The sequence below is a fragment of the Diadema setosum genome, chromosome 5 (genome assembly GCF_964275005.1).
Source record: "Diadema setosum chromosome 5, eeDiaSeto1, whole genome shotgun sequence".
Lineage (NCBI taxonomy): Eukaryota > Metazoa > Echinodermata > Echinoidea > Diadematoida > Diadematidae > Diadema > Diadema setosum.
This window is the reverse complement of record NC_092689.1, coordinates 29123158-29142698: the sequence shown is the minus strand read 5'-3', so window position 1 is coordinate 29142698 and position 19541 is coordinate 29123158. Positions and strand designations below refer to the sequence as shown.

Genomic DNA, 19541 nt, shown 5'->3' with positions numbered 1-19541 from the left:
CGACGACAGGATCAACGCCGTCTCGAACTCTCGGCAGCTAGCTCCGTACATACACATGTACGTTCGTGATCGCACGCACACGGACAGGCGGTATCTCGCTAGCTAGCTTGGATATGAACTGTCAGAGGTCAAGGGTGAGCTAGCTATCATGTAGTCGCAGTCATCACGTGGTTTTGTTTACATCATGCGAAAGATGGAAGATGTCCTTGCAATTGCTTGCATCGACATGTCGCGTGCGTTTGTAATCCAGTAGCGCATTATTTTCCACTGTGGAAGTATCCGTCGACATGCAGATCTCATAAATCACACGCTTATTAAGTTATTGAACTGTTAAGTGACATTTCATTGCAATAAAACAAACAGTAAACGACCTTTTTGAAATCAATTGCAGCTTGACTTCACACGGGCGAGTTTCCATTTAAAGTTGCCAATTTGAGCTTAATATGTATTATATGGAATAAATTTGTTGATAAAATGTAAATAATTCCCAAATCATGTCAATTCAGGTTAAAAAATAATATTTTGAGAAGAAACTATTAAATTATAAGCTTTTTTAACGATTAAAATCTAAATGAAATATTCTTTAATAATCCTTTCTTTGAGTGATCCTTACATATTCAAATTCTTTGCAAATTGACAATAAAGAGCTCTCCTTGCTTGTAACCTGTGAGGAGGGGATCCCCGTAACAACATTTTCGCAATATTTACCTTTTAACGGACCTCAAAGGCTTTGCCTTCATCGTTATCTGTAGGCTTCCCATCGTCTAGTAACATTCAAGTAACATGTCAGCTCCAGCAGCAAGCCGCCAACTCAGCGATAGCCGTGATATTCCGGCGAAGGCGAAGAGGATTACTGTGAACGACCCGTCACAGCTCCCGAATGATTACAGCACGACACCAGGCGGAACGATGTTTTCAACTACCCCTGGAGGTTTGTGGATGGTTTTATGTGTGTGTAGTGTGGCTCCTCCAATACAGCATGCAGACAGTGAATGTATGAGCCTCAACCTCCTGCTGAAGTGCTGTATACCCCTGAACATACCTCCAATATACCATGTCGCAAACAACAGCAGGGATGATCCCGGGATAATTACTAGTTATACTCCAGAGCTCTTGTACAAAATTGTAACTTACATCCCTTTTATTGTTTTAAAACAAAGTGTGCTACTGCTAATCTACAGACTACACATTGTCATTGAATATCACAGCACAGCCACAGGGAGTGTTATGCAAATTGCCAAAGAATTTGGGTCTAGGCCTACTCTATCTCTAGCTCTATAATGGTAGTCAACTGGTGGTGTTGACCGAAAGATCGGTCTGTACATATACATTGTATATCGTCGGGGATACAGGCTGTAAACATGTTATGCAGAGACTGCATGTGGCTTCACCACCTTCACGGAATCATGTCTAACGTTACAGAGGAGAGCCGTAAATGTCAAAAAAAAAAAAATGATAGGAAACTCCTCCGGACAGACAGATTTTTTTTTTTTTTTTTTTTTGTCTACTGGTGGTCATGGTATTCTAAATTTCTTATCATGCTCATGAAAATGAAAATTTTTGACATTTTTTTTTCACTTTCATGCAACCATTGTAATGCGGCACTCAGTGTATCAATTCAATGCAAAGTACAAATGACATTTTATAAAAATTTGTAGATACTTATAACTCGATAACAGGTTGAAATGGATTCTGAAATCATATAAAAAGGACAGAGGAAACCCACCAGTCACCAGTATACATGTAGTATCAATAATTTTCCATCATACCAACAACTGTATGTAGGTCTAATTGCAATAACTGAAGCATATGACCAAGGACTTGATGTGGAACTCCTTACTATGTTACCTTACTTCTGAGTCTTCTAGTTATTTAGTATGCATGTTATACTAGATGGTCACTTGTTCTTTGTTCTTGACTAGGTTGTCTTGACTCTGAGTTTCGAATATATTTTAACAGCTGGCAAACTTATCCACAATTACAGTACCAAGGTATGCAATTGCAAACTCTCTGCATGAATGCAGTTTATGTGCAATTCTTTTGCAAGGGCTTTGCCTATGACTAAAAGTTTGAATGATAAGTTAATGGCAAGCAGTTGTTGATCATAGAGAACAAATTTTGCTTGAATGTGGAATTACACGTACACTATTGTACGTAACTTTAGAGTTAAATCGTAATGCAAAGGGGAAATAGGAAAAAACGAACATATGAAAAAATGTTTTAAATTCATGTTTATGCAAGTACAGTTGTACACGACATGTTTGTGTTGGGGTGGTTGTCAGCAAGTGGAAGGAACAAGAATCCTTTACTCAGTGTTTAGGAATATGATGAAATATTGTATTCACAACCTAGCATTCTTGCTGAGTAAACAGTGATTCATTGTACATTGTTATGATTGCATGACATTGTTTGCTTTTTCCTTTGCTATAAGTATTAATTAACTCAATATGTTTCTTGTTTTGCTTTGGATATGCAACAGGTACGCGTATCATTTATGATCGCAACTTCCTCCTGAATATGCGGAATTCGCCACTCAGTATGACCCCACCAAGAAATCTGCCTTCTATCCCGGGGGTCACGACTCCAGAAGGAACCACTCAGGAAAAGCCAAATGGCACATACAAACCCAATTCTGAGAAGCAAGGTTAGAAACATTGGCAAAATCATAATTAGAATAGAGTTCTCATTTTTAAAGTCGTTCCCTTTGTCATGTGACAGACAGTATCATATATGTATGTACATATGTACAAACTGTACAACTGTGCAGTGTATATAAAGCTATACAGACATTGTTTGGAAACAAAATCAAAATATCCCTTCAGATGTTTTCTCATCTAGCTTTCCATATTATATCAAATGTCTTGATTCCTCATAAATGCTTGCACCAGAATGTTATTTGCCTACTTACCACTGGGATTTCACACTTACACAAAGTATATGACTACATACTGTAATTATACAGTGATATGTCTCAAAGCCTGTATCTCACCCCCTTCCTATAATTGATACATTCTTTCAAGACTCACCATAACCTGCTAGACATACCATTACCTCAGTATATTTGTAAGATATTTGTCCGGTACAGTACAATGTATATTGACAGTAGACTGTCACATCATGGTCTGTATTAATGTCACTAAATAAAACTTGTTTTAGGACCTTTGATACTCCTATGATATTTCACCCTGTGTATGGAAGTCATTATGCACCATTTTGTGAGTCTACCAGTATATGGTGTTATGAATTTTCTTTAATATCTTTGAGTTTAATTGTAGTTTAATTGTCTATTCCTGATGTAACAATCCGTTGATTGTCTGTTATTGATAGAATTCCTATTTCTTGAAATGGGGTGGGGGGGGGGGATTCTTTGTGAGAGCTTTCTTCCTTGTCTTGCATTTGCTGTGTAAAACTATATAGTCTTATCAACATCATAATGGAGGAGGTAAAATATTGTCATCAGGGCTTCTTAAAAAATTCATTTACTAGTACCAGTATTCTTGTGCTTTTTATAGTGCTTTATGGTGTTATTGTTAGAATTTTTATCAGCCTTGTAGCACCTGTAAAATTGGACATGAAAGAATGTGAAACCATATTGAATGACCACTCCTAACATCATGCCACTTCGCAAATAGACTTGCATACATACATGTAATCTCCTTAATTTAAATGCAGTACACATACATTCCTTATTGACTATCAATGTGCCACTGGAAGAAAATTTTGAACATCAAGATGATCTGTAGATACTTGTTTTTATAAACATTGTAATTAGCTGCATGCAAATGGGGCCATGTAATATTCTAGTGTATGCTTTTGCAATGGAAAAACATGATATCTGCTACTGTACCTCTTTGCAGAATCTAACGAAGAGCAGTTTCAAATGGACATCTGAGGGCCCTGGAAACCAGCATGCCTCATGTGAGACCAGGAAAAGCAGATGGAGAATGCGATCTGCCGGTTAACTTCTGTGTAGTAGCAGACAGCGTTATGTGTTTATTTACCGAAATTTCCAGAGGAATGAATCCGCTTCAAAACTACTTTAGGTCCATTTTTTTTGTCCCAGCTTTGGACGAAGAGATGGTCGATTTTGGCTTGCATACCAAATTGAGAAGAGTCTCATAAGACGGGAAATTTTAAGACAGGTGGTTAAAAATTGGAGGAATGATGTTGGGATGGGTTTGCATTTTTTGTGTTTCCTGTGCATTCATAAAGCAGTAATAAGCACAGAGTGACATAAAAAGAATATGACCCAATCTCACTTAACTGTTTCCTCATGTATTTCAGAAAAAGATAGAAATATGCAAAAAAAAAATGTTCCATTACATAACATTGTCAAGGTGCAATATGGTACTTGAATTGAATTTACACTTATTTCTTCTGTCATACCACATGATATCACCTTTATAGAGTCAGCTTATAAATATTCACCCTTATTTCAAAGGGTATCCTACATTACAGCTTGTCTACCTTGAACGTCATACAATTCAAACATTGGTTTAGTACAGCATTTCATTGTTCCTTTTTGGTGGCACATAATATTTCTTTCCTTTTGTAGTTTGCCTACAAATACAAGTAATTTCATTGTGTTCCTTTTTGCTGAATGTACACGCATGTTGAGTATACCTTTAAATATTTATGGGGATTCTTAAGTCTATATGTGTACAGACAACAGAAACAAGATACACATTTTGAATAGAAAAATGATTACCTCAAACTTGCATGTGGTATTGTCTGTTATGGATTACTAGTAACTTATCATGAATACCAGCCCTCAAACTCTTTGTAGAGATTGTACACTGTGTGTTTGTAGTTTTACCCTCATATCATTGAAGTCATTTATTGAGATTTTGAATCATGAGAAATGACAAGTGGACTAGCAGAATATATTCTATTTACCTCATTTAGAGTATGAACTCTTGGTGTATCTTTAAAATGGGCAATTAAATGGTTTCCTTGCCAGCACAAACTCCCCCCCCCCCACCCTCAATATCCTGTGGAATTTGAGAAAGCTGAACCAAGCTTTGCAGTGTTTCCACACATTTTTGAAAATACAGGTGCTGCAAAATTTGCTCCAGTCGCATTGACTCTGAACGGGCTGTGGCTCATTGTAGAGGCTCAATCTAATGCACAAACAAATGTTTCAAAAAACTAATGAAAAAAAAAAAGCATGAATGTGTGACTCGCACACTTTTCAGGGAAGCTAATTTCTTCCAGTACAGATGATTGCTGTGTAATGCAGCAAAGAGTGGAGTTTCACTGATTTTGACTGGACACATCATTATGTGCTCGATCACTTACAAGGAAGTCTTCTTCTGTCTTGTACCTTTTGAAGGCTTATTCACTATAATGAGTCGGATAAAGACTAAAATAGCAGATACAAATTCTATGCCTCTTTGGTCATCAGACATCTTGCCATAATAGTACTGTAATCCTCAGTCTGTTGGTGCGGGGAGGTGCTGCCCATGTTACTGTCGATAAAGGATGACAAATGATCCAGAGTTGTGATAGAAGAGTTCCTAACATTTTTTCTTCTCTTTTTTACGGTTAAGCATGAGCTGCGTGCCAGAAGGGTGTTTGAACTGTGCAAAGCCTGCAGGGTTAACACCGTTCTGTTTCTTGTGGGACGCGTAAGCTTACAAAACAACATTGTAGAGGTCTTTGATGAACAATTGTCACCTTGCAACCATAGACTCTGAATTGATAAGACAGCATTCCCTTTTTCTGAGCCACAAGTTCTATCACTACTGTATCAGATTGTTTACAATCATGCTTCAGTTTGATGAGGCTTTGCAAAGTATGATTTTCAAAAGGAGGAAATATGCTTTTAATTTCTTTACAGCATAAGATCATGGCACCGTTGATGGAACATAATATAGCGACGTCTTTTTTTCTTTTTTGTTTCCCTGATTATGCTAGATAGGTTTCTATTGTGTTTTATGTGTTATTTGATCAATATATATTGTTGAATATATCAACAAAATGTAGACTCTATCATGTTAATGAAAAAGATATGAATAAAAATTTGAATTGTCAATATATGCTCTAGAATCGGCCAGACATGCAAAAAAATGTTATGTTCTAGGTCGAGCTCTAGGATATTCCAGCATGTTTTCATAAATGTTCAAAACTCACAAATGCAAACTTTGTGAATGGATGGTATACAAATTGGACTTAACATTTTTCACAAAGTGGTGGTTTCATAGAAAATTTGAAAAAAAAAATTAATGCATTTGCTCTCTCATCTGTGTATACTTTATAAATATGAAATTGCTACACATATAACCATTCCCTTGTGTTCTTTCCTGGAATTCTTTAACTACCAGTTAAAAAGTAGCAGTCGGGCTTTTCGATATGTCTCGATGAGTGAAGCAAGCTTGACTTGTGGTTTCTTGCAAACTCTTGGGCATGTGATAAACTTAAGAGCATATTCATCTGATTGGTCACATATATATCTCTTTCAGAGAGTATTCAAGGAGAGCATTTGTCAGCTGTGTGGTAATATAATGTGAAAATATGTCTATACTTTCAGAGGTTTTATGTCTTGATTATTTCAAAGTTCTCTGCAATAACAGTAACACTCGGTGTGTAAATGAACTTTATGTTAGCTCTTTACTTTTTCGTATACGACATTTGATTTCAAAGCTGCCATGATATCTCATATTTGAGGTTGTGACTACCTTCTAATGCCAAATTATGCTGTCATGAATTTACAGATCATTGTCAGATATGTCAGACTATGATATACATTGTAATACATGTGTGGATTTTTCTTGCTCTTGATTTTAGGCAGACCAAAATGTTCTTGAACCACACCAGGTGTCCAGAGCAGATTGCCATTTTGTAATTCCTTGTATTTCATGAATTTATTCCTGTGATGGATTATCTTTACACAAAGACATTGAAAAGTTGATGGGGGGGGGGAGTATAGAAAGACACATCTTACAGTTTCCGTATTTCAAAGGATTCACTGCTCCATTTTTTGTCTTTCGTATCTAGATTGAGCTTTTTAAAATATTCTTCCAGTGAATACCAACCAATGGTGTATCACTAGAAATTAGTCTCCCACTGTTTCAGACAAGGGATGTATGTCATGATATTCCCTTCTTCCAGGCTAGACATTGATATCTTTATTCCTCTATCTCTCACTGAATATATTTTGCTACATATGCCTGACAGAGGCATAGCATGCTGTCTGTGGATGAAGGCTTCTCCAGTAGATATCCCATGTTCCTCCACCAGCAGGCAGACTCTGCATTCCGTGTGAATGTCTCCATGTTGGCCACGGCAAACATTGGTCCTCTCGGCTGCAGAGTCTCCATAGTTTGTTACACACATCTGAGCCAGGTGCATATATACAGGGCTCGACACTAACGGTGGCCCGGTGGCCCGGGGCCACCAAAAATGAAAGTCGGGCCACCAAATTTAAAAAAAGGGCAAATTTGGTGGCCCGCCTCGGGCCACCAAAGTTTTTTTTAAAGTATGTCAATAAATTCGTAATTTCTTGCGCCGGAAATTAGCAGTTAAATTTGTTTAAAGGATGGATGAAAAGGACTGAATGAGTGCCTGAGAGTGAGTGTTGCGAGTTTGTTAAAGTTTATTTATGAGTAGATATGGCCAACTTCTAATTCTTACTAACATAAATCTTAGATATTTGACTCATTAAAAAAAGGACTTTTAATGTTTTTTATTGGGTTTTTTTTTCGGGACACCAAATGTTTCTCTCGGGCCACCAAAAATTTGAAATTTAGGATTTTGGTGGCCCCATCGGGCCACCAAACAAAAAAGTTAGTGTCGAGCCATGATATATATATATATATATATATATATATATATATATATATATATATATATAGTGGAGAGATGGATGATTTATTTATTCATTCAAATGGTCAAGTTCCACAAATGATGGCCATGTATGCTCTCAGATTCATTGAAGTTTACTTTGATTTTTGTTGTTGCTGTTATAGGCCTATTTTAAAATGATTATTTTGCTGCTGTTCCCTTCTTCAGAAGAGTAAGTATACAGGGATATCATTACAAGTGTCAATATTTTCTGTGTTGATATTGTATACCTTGCATGCGTTACTACATGTACATGCTACATGTGTTCGGGAAATATTTGATAGGCTTTTTTTGATCTCCTGACAAGCAGTTCAGATGTACACAAATTTGAATGCGCCACGAAACAGTGAAATAATTTTCTCCTTCTCCAATGCAACACTTGTGCTACAGGGCAAACAGGCTTGATTCCATGTATTATTTTAACTTGTATTTGTCAAAGGGATATTGGTTCACCGTAATACATAGGCTTAATAGCCCATAATGCTTGATACATGTATTTGAAACGTTCTGTTTTGTGAAGTGAAACCTTTCGGTATCTTTCAGAGTTTGATAAATGCTTTGTGTTTTTAAAGAAGATGCCGAAAACAAATGTAAAGACAAGGTCTTTATAATGTTAAATGTAACTGTGCAAATACAGGTGTACAATTTGTGGAGGGATGCTCATTTTGCGACAGAAATCCTCAGGGTTTGTTTGGTGGTTTTATTTTTCCTCAGCCCCAAACCAGCCATTGCCAGAAAGTGTGTCACATAGTCTGGAAGTTACCACGTACAAGAAATAATTAAAACATAAAGTCTATCAAACCAGATACACTGTTGTCACTGAAGTAATAACCTGTGGCTTGGTTTGAGTTTGTGAAGACATGATATACAGAGTGCACATGCAGATGTAGTACACTATAGGCCTACTATGTGTGTCACAAGAAGTTCTGATGAAAAAAAAAAATGAACAACCAAGGGACATAAAGTGGGTAGTCCATATTAGAGTGTTTTCTCCATATATATTAGTTTCAATTTCCAGTCATGCCTGCCATAACCTGTGGCTGCATACATCGCTTAATAGCATGCTGCACCATATTCTTTTTCTTTGTCTCTCTCTCTCTCTCTCTCTGTTGCTAGATAATTATTCTGGTATTTTCAGCAAAGGACGATGTAACAAAATATTACAAAAATGTAAACATTTGACCTATGACCCAGCAACTTCATATCTCGTGTATTTAGGAGTCCTTCGCATTCACGATGCGCAAAACACTGAAGTTTCCTGAATAATCGATCACACAAGTAATGAGTGTTTATGAGGCATACATGTATATCAATATTGATACGAGGCAGAAGACTGTGTTGCCCAGTGGATTATGACTTTTAGTGAGATAAATGTATATTTGTGTCATGATATATTACTAAATGAATTTCGCATCATTGCAGATGTATTGCATATGAGATTTTCTTTCCCTATAAGAGGCATCTCAGATCAGCGACTTCATGGTTTTTACCAGCTCCTCTTTTTTTTTTAAATCCAGATTTTTGGCTAGTCTGCCTTAATTTATCATTGTTAGTCTGTGGCCAAGAGGCCAATGCAAACTTTTAATCTCTTTGAGACTGGTTGCCATGGAGATTGATATATCTATGATAGTATAAAGTAGTTTTTGTGAGACGTTCTGGTAGTCACGATGGTATAAATTTGGGTTCTCTAACCCATTATCATTGCCTGGTATTAACATATTGTGTAGGTGAACTGGAAGTACTATAAAGTACCTTCCAGTATAAAGATACGTAGGTAACAGTGCCACATTACACTGTATACAGTGCTAGATAGCCCGTACCTTTCTTGCTAATCATTGCAAAATTAAATTTAGTGAGAAAGACTGACATAAAATAAATATGTCATTTTACGTTTGAACTTCTGGTTGCTGGCAGGTTACGGAGGTATAAGAAGAAATATTATCGCTGTACTGCGGGAGTTTTGTTAACTCCCGATATCCTCTCATAAAAACGGGAATAAATTACAACCTGTTGATATTTTTATTTTAAATCATGTGATTTCTTTGTGTTATTCGGGTATGTGTGTGTGTGTGTGTGTCGTGGGAGGTGCATCCTTTTCTACTGAGCACTGTGGAGTGTGTGATGTGTATTAAACATCAGTGCCTGGCATAAGATGTTGTTCTGCCCAGGTGCATGACAGTTGCAGCTAGTACGGTGAACAGCTTCTCTGAGATAAGCCAGTTCGGGGTTCCACTTTGAGCATGAGCAGAAAAAGGTCATTTGTACCAGCAGAGCATGTTGGTTTTTAAATTCACTGAGATAAGCATCTGTGATGCAATGATTATTCAAGTAATCCTTGTATTAAAGTGGTGCTTGCCATCACATCCACCTGGCAGCAGAAGTAGTATTTGGCAATATCAATAGAAGAAGATTGTCATTACATTCAATGCAAAATAAATGGATGTTTTCTGAAGTGTCAATTGATGGATCATTCTGATCACCTGGAGCCCATTTCATAAAACTTGTCATCAGTGACAACTGCCACATTTCTATGACAAATTTGCTCTCAGCCAATCAGATGCAAGGATTTCAGTTAGCTTGTCACATCTATGACAACTTGTCACTGATGACAAGTTTTATGAAATGGGGCCCCAGGTCTACGCAAGTACATCCTTTGTTTGAACATGACTGATGAATTCCATGAATTGTTACATTGGGCAAGCTAATGCATTCTGTTGCTTGAAGACTAGTGGAGTGCCTAATCAACTGAGAAAGAAGAAGGGTCATTGGTACCCATCTGTACATGAGCTAACCCCGAACTGGCTTATTGGCATAGCGCATACAATACAGTGCACTCCTGTTATAGTAAACATGGCTTGTACTGAAATTCCTTTACTATGAAGTAAAAATTCAGGTCCCAAAATTATTACATGTTCTATCTATACAGTGCACTCCCATTATAATGAACACGGTTATAATGAAATTCTGGTTACAACGAGGTAAAAATTCAGGCGGCAACATTATCCATTATTGTTTATATGTTCGGTTATAACGGAATTTTGACATAACCAAAACAAAACAAAAAAAAAGCTGCCGGTCAAAAGGACTTCATTATAACGGGAGTCCACCGTACATCTTGTAATGTATTTGTTTGGCTATAAATGAAATTGTGATTTTACTATACCAAAAGAAAACTGCTGGTCCTGGAAACTTTGTTACATGTATAACGCGAGTCACCTTACAATACTTCCTGAGCAAAACCAGACGCTCCATTTCAAGTCACAATGATTATACCACTCCAGTCCTGCACTTGTTCAATGAAAATAAGAAGTGAGCATACGGGAAGGAGTAGGGTGTGGCATGTTGTAGGTAGGGGTTGGGTTGGGGTAAACACCCCTCTGACAGTAGTTACCATGGTAACATAACCTCTGGCTCACCAGGCATACACAAATTACAACATCTGGTGTTCACACATTTCAATATCTATATTTCATTTTATTTTTGTCAGTTTCATTCCTAATGTACATGTATTTCTGTTGACCATCAACACTGCTTATAGTTTTGTTTTATCTTGGTTTTGTTTTGTTTTGTTTTTTTGTTTTTTGACTGCAGACAAGATGACATACAGCTGTATACTCTATTAACTTGTTTCCATCCTAATTTCTGTTCAAAAAATTGAGCTGTGAGCCTCTTGCCAAAACTGACAACTTGCCAGCCTAGACATGTGTCCTACATTTCAAGTGGTTTGATAGTGGGTTATCAACATGCTCCATTAAAAAACAAAATACCGTTTAGATATCAAGGCTGCCCTTGGCAGCGTAATTTACAGACCTTGAACTCATTCTTCTGTCTTGAACTTTTGGTGTCCCTCACAAAATGACAATTAGGCATCATGCTATGGGTCGTAAACAACCCAAGCTTATCACATCAACAGCTTTTCTTATCATGTTAACTCTTTAAAAGAGCAAACACCAGTCTGATGGGGGGAAAAAACTTGCTACATACACATATAATTATTTCATTGTTGTTGGGGTTTTTTTTTTTGCATGTGTGGGTGTGTGTGTGTGTTGAGTACATGTCAAATCAGGTAACAGTGCACAGTATTCCTACTGTATGAAAACAATGGCATACAGTACTGCACTAAGTTGAGCAGTACAAGTTGTGCACAGTGTATGGGAAAAATGATAACTTACGAACAGCTGCTCCACACTTGTGCACGACAACATGTGACACATTCAGGCAAACTTGTTGTGACCCATATCACTCATGAGAATGAATGACAGCTGTATGAAGTTTGCATTCTGTTGGAATTTCATAACATAACTACATGTACATTTCTCTTTCAATGTCAATAGCTCTATATCTCTGTCATTATGTTTGTGAGTATAACTAAGCTATGGCGGGAGGCCAAATTCATACAAATTGTTAATTAATCTATGGTTTGGGGGGAGTTTTGAATGCCCCATCTCCAATCCACCTATATTTCGGCCAAGTTTAAGCATGTGATGTTAAATCTACCAGAAATTCAGAGTGCTAACATGTGAAAATTGCACAAAAAAGCTAGTAGACAACCACCAGTCATCTTCCCACTCATCTCTACTTTATAAAAATCTGCGATTAGCAGGAAATCGCTCATCGGAGCAGTTGATTTGCCATCAAGATTGTGGGCTGATTCATGATACATCATGTTCATAGCATTCCGGAAATGAGGTGCACAATATACATGTATCTCTGCTTTCAAGATTTATCTTATGAAACTGTTATTATATTTTGTGAAATTGGAAAGAAAGTGGGCAAAACGATCCAAAAATCTCATGAAATGTACATGTACAACCAAAATTTGTACAATTTAGTTTCTTTATTAAGAGGACCGATTGGGAATTATCCTACGAGAATAATTTTGAACATTTCAATGCTTTATGATTTGTGCATTCCTGGCAGATTTACTGTTAAAGAAAATTAGACATGTTACATACTAGTTCTGAGGGTTCTGTGATATTATTTGGTAATGCCCATTATACCAAAATACATTTATGAATTAAGATATATAATTATAAGTACATAATAATGAAAAAAGTCATAAATTTTAGCAAATATAACAATAACACTACATGCCACAAAAATAGACAATGAGTGTTTGCCCTATAAAACAATGAGTGTTTGCCCTATATTTATGTTCAAATACACGCAAAATCTACTCCCACTCTTCCACAACGCATTTTCCCTTAACAGGGATGTCCATGCTTACCCCACGCGCCATCGTAATGATTTCCATTTGAATAACCCTAAACTCCTATTAGCTCAAAAATCAATTCGGCATAACGGGCCTGATATTTGGAATTCACTCCCTCTCCACATAAAACAGTGCACATCTCTCTATTCCTTTAAGGCAAATACAAAGAAATATTTCTTGGCACAATATCATACGGTACAGTAATCATTAAACATGTACCTCTTATACTCGACAACAAGGCAATATTTGGTCCACCCCCTTTTCCTTTTCTTTTACTTTGCTGCTTGACCCTTCGCCCATATTATAACATATCCAATCATTTTCTTAGAAGTGCTGACCATCAACACTTTCGCGCTTCATCACCTGCACACGCACTCACAGGCACCACTCCTGTTTACCAAGTAATTGTATAAAACTGGATTTACGCGCACTTTAACATGGCCCATCTGTATTAGTGTTCAAGTACTACAATAAAAAATGGTAATTTAACTCTGGCTGTCCGTCTGTTCAAGCACGGCTTATAACGGCGGCCCTCTGCATCATATGTATATATTATATATTGTACTGTGAATTAAGTCATTATTGGCCATATAAACATTTTGTATGTTATTTAACGTTTCATTTGTCTTTACATACAAAATATGATTTACTATGTAATATGTCAATAATTTTCAGAATTGTATTTCTGTAATTGAACCTGCCTTTGTTATTTTTGTTATTCTGAAAGAAAATATGAAATGCAGAAAATAAAATCTTTTCAAACTTTTCAAACAAAAACATGTCAAAGTAATAATAACAGGCCAGACAGGTATTGACAAGAAGTGAAAACTTTTATTCACAAAATCACACAATAAAAGGATACTCTTTCTTACTGAGTTGCAAAACTTGTGCCAACATTATTCAGCTCATCTACCAAACGTGAAAAATCTGTCAAGTACAATTTCATTTAACTGAATTAAAATTGCCTGAGCATGACACATACGTCTTGCACAGTGGAGAGTCAGTACAATCATGTGTACCATCAAGCTTAGAAGCAAATGATGTTTCACAACTAGCTTTACCATTTCTAATACGAAAGGAAAGCATATGGCACAACTTTTGTACATTTTGATATCCGGTCGCAGAATTAAAGATGTACAGTGTATAACAAACTTTATCATTTGCTTGTGAAATTTGACATTTCCTTGGATTTCATAGTAATGTGACATATCACAATTTTGAATAGGAATGTTAATATACACACTCTATCCTCTGTGACATATCTGAACATGTGCTGTCAAAACCAATCAACTTGGAGAATACCACGTACATGAAGCAGTGATCGAGTTATGTGTTTGTGATTGTTTGCACAAGGTTTTGTTTTCCCTGTGTTAACCTTTCACTATTGGCAGTGTACGTTTCAAGAATTTTAATCAACCTAACAAACTGGTGCTGTAAATTTTGTGTCTTAAAAGTAACAGCTACATGAACCATAAAACTCAATTCAGGAAGTAATGATGGCATGATAGTTATCTCTGAAGTGCTACAATGTTGTTGTATGTGTGTGTGTTTCAAAGAGTTGTCATCCCACATCCCACAAACGAAGTGGAATTAAACCAAGTGATAGATCACTGTATAAAACATGATGTGATTAATTATGATAGGGCAACCTTTGTCTGTCTCTTCACAATCTGAGAACCTTCATCTCACTTTCTCTTTTTATACCCTTTCTTCTAACACCCAGAAATATTGTTTGCATAATCTAACAATCTGCGTATTCTGGGTTACTTATTTTCCTTGCAGTGTATTTCAGGCCTCCATCCAACAGCGCACAAGGTCAGCTATGGTAATTCCTATCTAAATGAGGTACATGTATACAAATCACATCCTCCATGCTCATATAATCACACTTTTATCTCTTCAGCCTTTGTAGTAACATATCGTATCAAGAAATTAGTACTGAACATATCTGTGACTTAAAACATCAATGCACACATCCATGGCACATCTATAAACTATCAAGTGTCAAAGTGTGTGCTTATCACAGTTGCGAATGAAAATTGTTGGACACAACTAATTATTCCTCAACCTAACAAATATATACATACCAAACCATACCCTTTTAGGGAACTAAGCATACTTGTTTCATTCATGATGAACTGACTATTAGCATCCTATTGATATGCAAGAAAAGTGAATACATGGGTAGCAGAGATGGACAAATTTTGGAAATACATAACTAGTACTTGCAGTTTAGCAACCTGACATGTGTACACACATTACCTTGTATCTACATAGAACTCTGCAGAAAATGCCAATAAGCCAATAGTCTGCTGTACTTAACCCTGGTTTGAATTCATTATTTTAATTTTTAGTTTTTATCACACTAGCAACAGAGAGGATATAAAGCTCAAATTAAAAAAAAAAGAAACAACTGTACTCATCACTGAATGGACAGGTGTAAAAGTCTGCCAAACATTGTAGTCTGTTTAAAACAGAATAACACACTGAATGCACAGACTACGTATAAAGGGTATAGAGACAGGGCATTGTGAAGTCATAATCCAGACTACTGAGTAACTCCCTTCTGTAGGTTGCATGACAGAATAACATGAAATACACTTGTCCTGCAAACTTCCTGTAGGGTAAGAGTATTTTTGGTGCAACAGACTGAGTGTTTTCAGATACCGTAATAATTCCTCTACTTGGCAGTTTCAGCCACCTATCATACTGCATTAAAAACAAACATGACATAAAGCAAATGGCAAAAGCAAAACTAGAAGAAAAGATGCTACTTCCATCATTCTAACTGTTCACATGCAAGGCAGAAAAATAGCATTATGAACTATATGGCATTCTAATTATTAAAAAAATATAATTATATATTTTGTTTTGCTTGATGTATCAGTACACATTGCATAGTACTGCTGATTGATCAGTCATGACCAGTAATGGAGAGTATATATTATGTACTGCATGAACCATGGAGAGCAATTCTCTTAAACACACTTCATACAATGCAGCAAACTGTACTTTTGGCGAGAGCAGTTATGCACACTCGCATAAATATGTATTCTTTTCTATTCAAAGCAGTCACATAGTCCCATCATTAGCACTAATACCTTACTTTTTTTTTTTTAATGCAGATAAGTCTACTTGTCTCAAAGTTGCATAATATTTGAAGCACCAAAAATATGTTCTGAAATAGATTATGACTGTCTTTTAATAGCTTTAGGTGTGTGTTTTTTTCAACTACACAGTGTATACTCAACAGCTATATCAAAATGCAAAAATAGAACCATCCATAATATCTTTTAAATCAAGGATTTCATAATAACCATGAAATCTCTGGGGGAAAAAAGGGGGGGTTGGGGCTACAATGCATCCCTCTGTACCATAAAGCACAGGGAAATTCCTAACCCATACGCTCTTGCCATAGCATTTATCATACAAGCACATTATCTATTAAAATGTCATGCAACATTGTAAATTGCTCATTCTGGAAAACGGTTTGTCACAAAATGACTATAACACCTACAAAATCTCTTGGAAGCTGAGATACTATTCATCAATCGCGATAATTTTTCTCCGTTAATGGACAAAGATTCTCATCATGTCATTGTTGCATTACGTGCCCAGAAAAAAAAAAAAAAAATAAAAATATTAGTAACAATAATGCAGAGAGAGGTAAAGCTAAAATATGGTCTAAAGAGGCACTTCAACGGATCAGAAGTTTCTTGACAAAGACTTCTCATACAACGACCAAAATATAAAGACTACCCCAAGATCAAAAGAAAAAAAAAAAAAAAAAAAAAAAGAAAGACCTGAAGAGTCAAATCTAATTTAGTCTTCTGCTAAATAGTTTTATGAATACTTGCTCATGGATTCTTCTGTTAACACATTGAAGATGGACTGAAGTTCCTATAACCACATTTCCCATTCACCCTTGCTTGAGAATACTCAGGACTAGTCTTCAATGAGTAAACACAAGGAACCATCAACATGCTACATCACACGGTGGCACGTCATTTCACACCAATGCTTTCTCTCATTTCAGATTCATGCACTCAAGACTAATTTATGTGTATCTGGTACAGGATACATGAGCATACATGTACATGCTAATACCATCATAATATAACAAAGATAAACAATTAAAGCAGCCTTCAAACAATCTTTGGGCACACAGAAATGCAACCCAGTTGGCAAAAGAAGAACAAATATTAGTCACTTTTGAAAAGTGATAATAAGGGACAATCGAAGTATTCTTCTTTGAAGGAAAAACATTGGAACTGTCTCTAGACATCCTTTCAACTTGTTGCTGATTTTTTTTTTTCTACACTTAACCCTAACTAGGCCAGGGGGGGCCTCCGAGGCCCCCCCCCCTCGACGTTCCGCGCGATGTATCGCTAACGTGAAAAGCTATCGCCGCGACGTTTCATGACTTTTTTCTGTTGAGTCTCCCGCATCTTTTGACACCAAGTTTGTGATGCCCGGGCGTGCGGTTCCGAAGTTTCGCATAAATATGTACATGCACGTCAGACCAAAAATTGCTCAAAAACGTGAATTCGTGTACAATTTCAATGGAAACTGTGCTTACAGTCAAATTTCATAAACGCTTGATTATTTTGGGGTTTTATTGATTAAAATCAATTAATAACATATTTTCTTGTTCGGAACAATGTCGCGGACAAGTTTCATCAGAAAAACAATGAAAAACATAAAGTCGAAAAAACAGAGAAATACATAAGAAATTCAAAAAACAATAAAATACTAAAGAAATTTTTTCGGATAGCTCAATTTTTTTCTCTTATATTTGCTTAGGACACTAAAAAGAATATTTGCACAAAAAAATGTGCCCATTTTGAGCTTTATTTAGTGATTTATACCAAATTGTCCGATTTCATGCATCATTATGCATAAATTAGCATAATTTAGCATAAATTACAATTTTTTAAAAATCTAACTTCGTAGTACTTTAGATTACATCATAGGCAATATGTGTGCCAATTTTCGTCGCGATCGCGCAGTCGACGGCCGAGATCTGGAGGGGGGCCTGGGAGGCCCCCCCCCCCCCCCCCCCGGCTCTATGATCTACCTAAATAGCCCGGCCTAGTTAGGGTTAAAATAGGAACTTATTACTTATACTGATGCCTTTTGCCTTACATGATTTCAAAGAAAGCATTGAACTGATTTGTCCCACTTTTATTTGACTTAAAAATGTTCTTCGAAGACATATCTGGAATACAGTGCTGACTTCTGCCAACACATACTCACACTGTCATGGTTTTTCTCAATACATTTTTCAACTTTTCACAATATAATGTTAAGAGGTGATTTTCTGATTGCCTTGCCAGAGCAAACCTCACTGAGGTATAAAATTTCACATGCTGAAAATGAGTTAAAAATATGAAAACTCTTTGGTTCTGACTAGTGGGTAATGGACACAAGTAGGGATGGTCACAAATGTACAATAGGCAATTGGGAAATATCTTTTTATGCCACCAGCACAGAAGTAACGAACAGTCTTGGGATAATGGCACACTGACGGGTCAAGTCATTATTAAAATTGTTTCAAAAAAAGAAAAAAGAAAAAAAGTCACAAGACAGTACACTCCCACTTTGGGAGTCCCTAAAGTTGATTCACGCAACACAACAACTAGTCACATTAGTGTGGGTGATTACGTATAAATTTTTGAAAATGGGCTTGTAATAATTAAGCATTTGACAAACAAACAAGAAAGCAGAAAACTATCACAAAAACAAATAAACAAAAAGACAAACAGCAAAAAAAGAAAGACAACACAAACAAATGAAGACAAAAAAATGCTAATTATCACTTTTCAGTACTGGATGAATTAGAATATCAGCCCATCATTCCTCAAAGTTTCAGTTTTGTAGCTTCACGACAAGTACTGTATACGCTATATATTTCGCATGGGTTTTATTTTCGCGAATTTCGCGAGTGGGGAGCTATTCGCGAAATTAACAACACGCGAAAATATTACCTTCCAAAATGAATCCCTTGCCTTGATGATACGAACATTTTAGTACTAGTATTCCATGTCACGGTTTACCGAACAGACTACACTGGCTAAGCTTGTTTACGTACATATAGCACGTCCACGTCTAACTACTAGTATACACAGCCCAGTCGCTGTAAGTAGCATTCGCACAGCACAGCGTATTAACAGCGTCTGGGGGTGGTCGGGCTAGTCCACGTCTATACTTACGAATACTGTAGAGCCAATCCATTATCGCAACCCCTCATACCACTCGTCAGAAATCTAGCGCGATGGACTTAACCACTTAAAAAATGTTGAATTCTAACTTACTAGTTCGCAGAGTTTGGTAAGTTTTTTCATGCAGTGTATAACTACAGGTGTAGTATCATTCTTATTTGCTAGTAAGTTGAAAATTCACACTTTCTTTGCCACTTCATATTTTCTCTGGTCCCCCAATCGCGACTTTAACCACTCGCGAAAATGTGTGACAGCGGCAATTCGCG

General features: G+C 36.6%; 1 protein-coding gene across 1 annotated transcript; it reads left to right on the top strand.

The window, feature by feature from the left end:
- Positions 1-667: 667 nt before the first annotated feature.
- LOC140229261 (eukaryotic translation initiation factor 4E-binding protein 1-like) lies at positions 668-7694 on the top strand. The gene is made up of 3 exons (XM_072309539.1): positions 668-931; positions 2480-2644; positions 3858-7694. Exons 1-3 carry the CDS (start codon positions 784-786, stop codon positions 3890-3892), a joined length of 348 nt encoding a protein of 115 aa, XP_072165640.1. The 5' UTR covers positions 668-783; the 3' UTR covers positions 3893-7694.
- The last annotated feature ends 11847 nt before the right edge of the window (positions 7695-19541 follow it).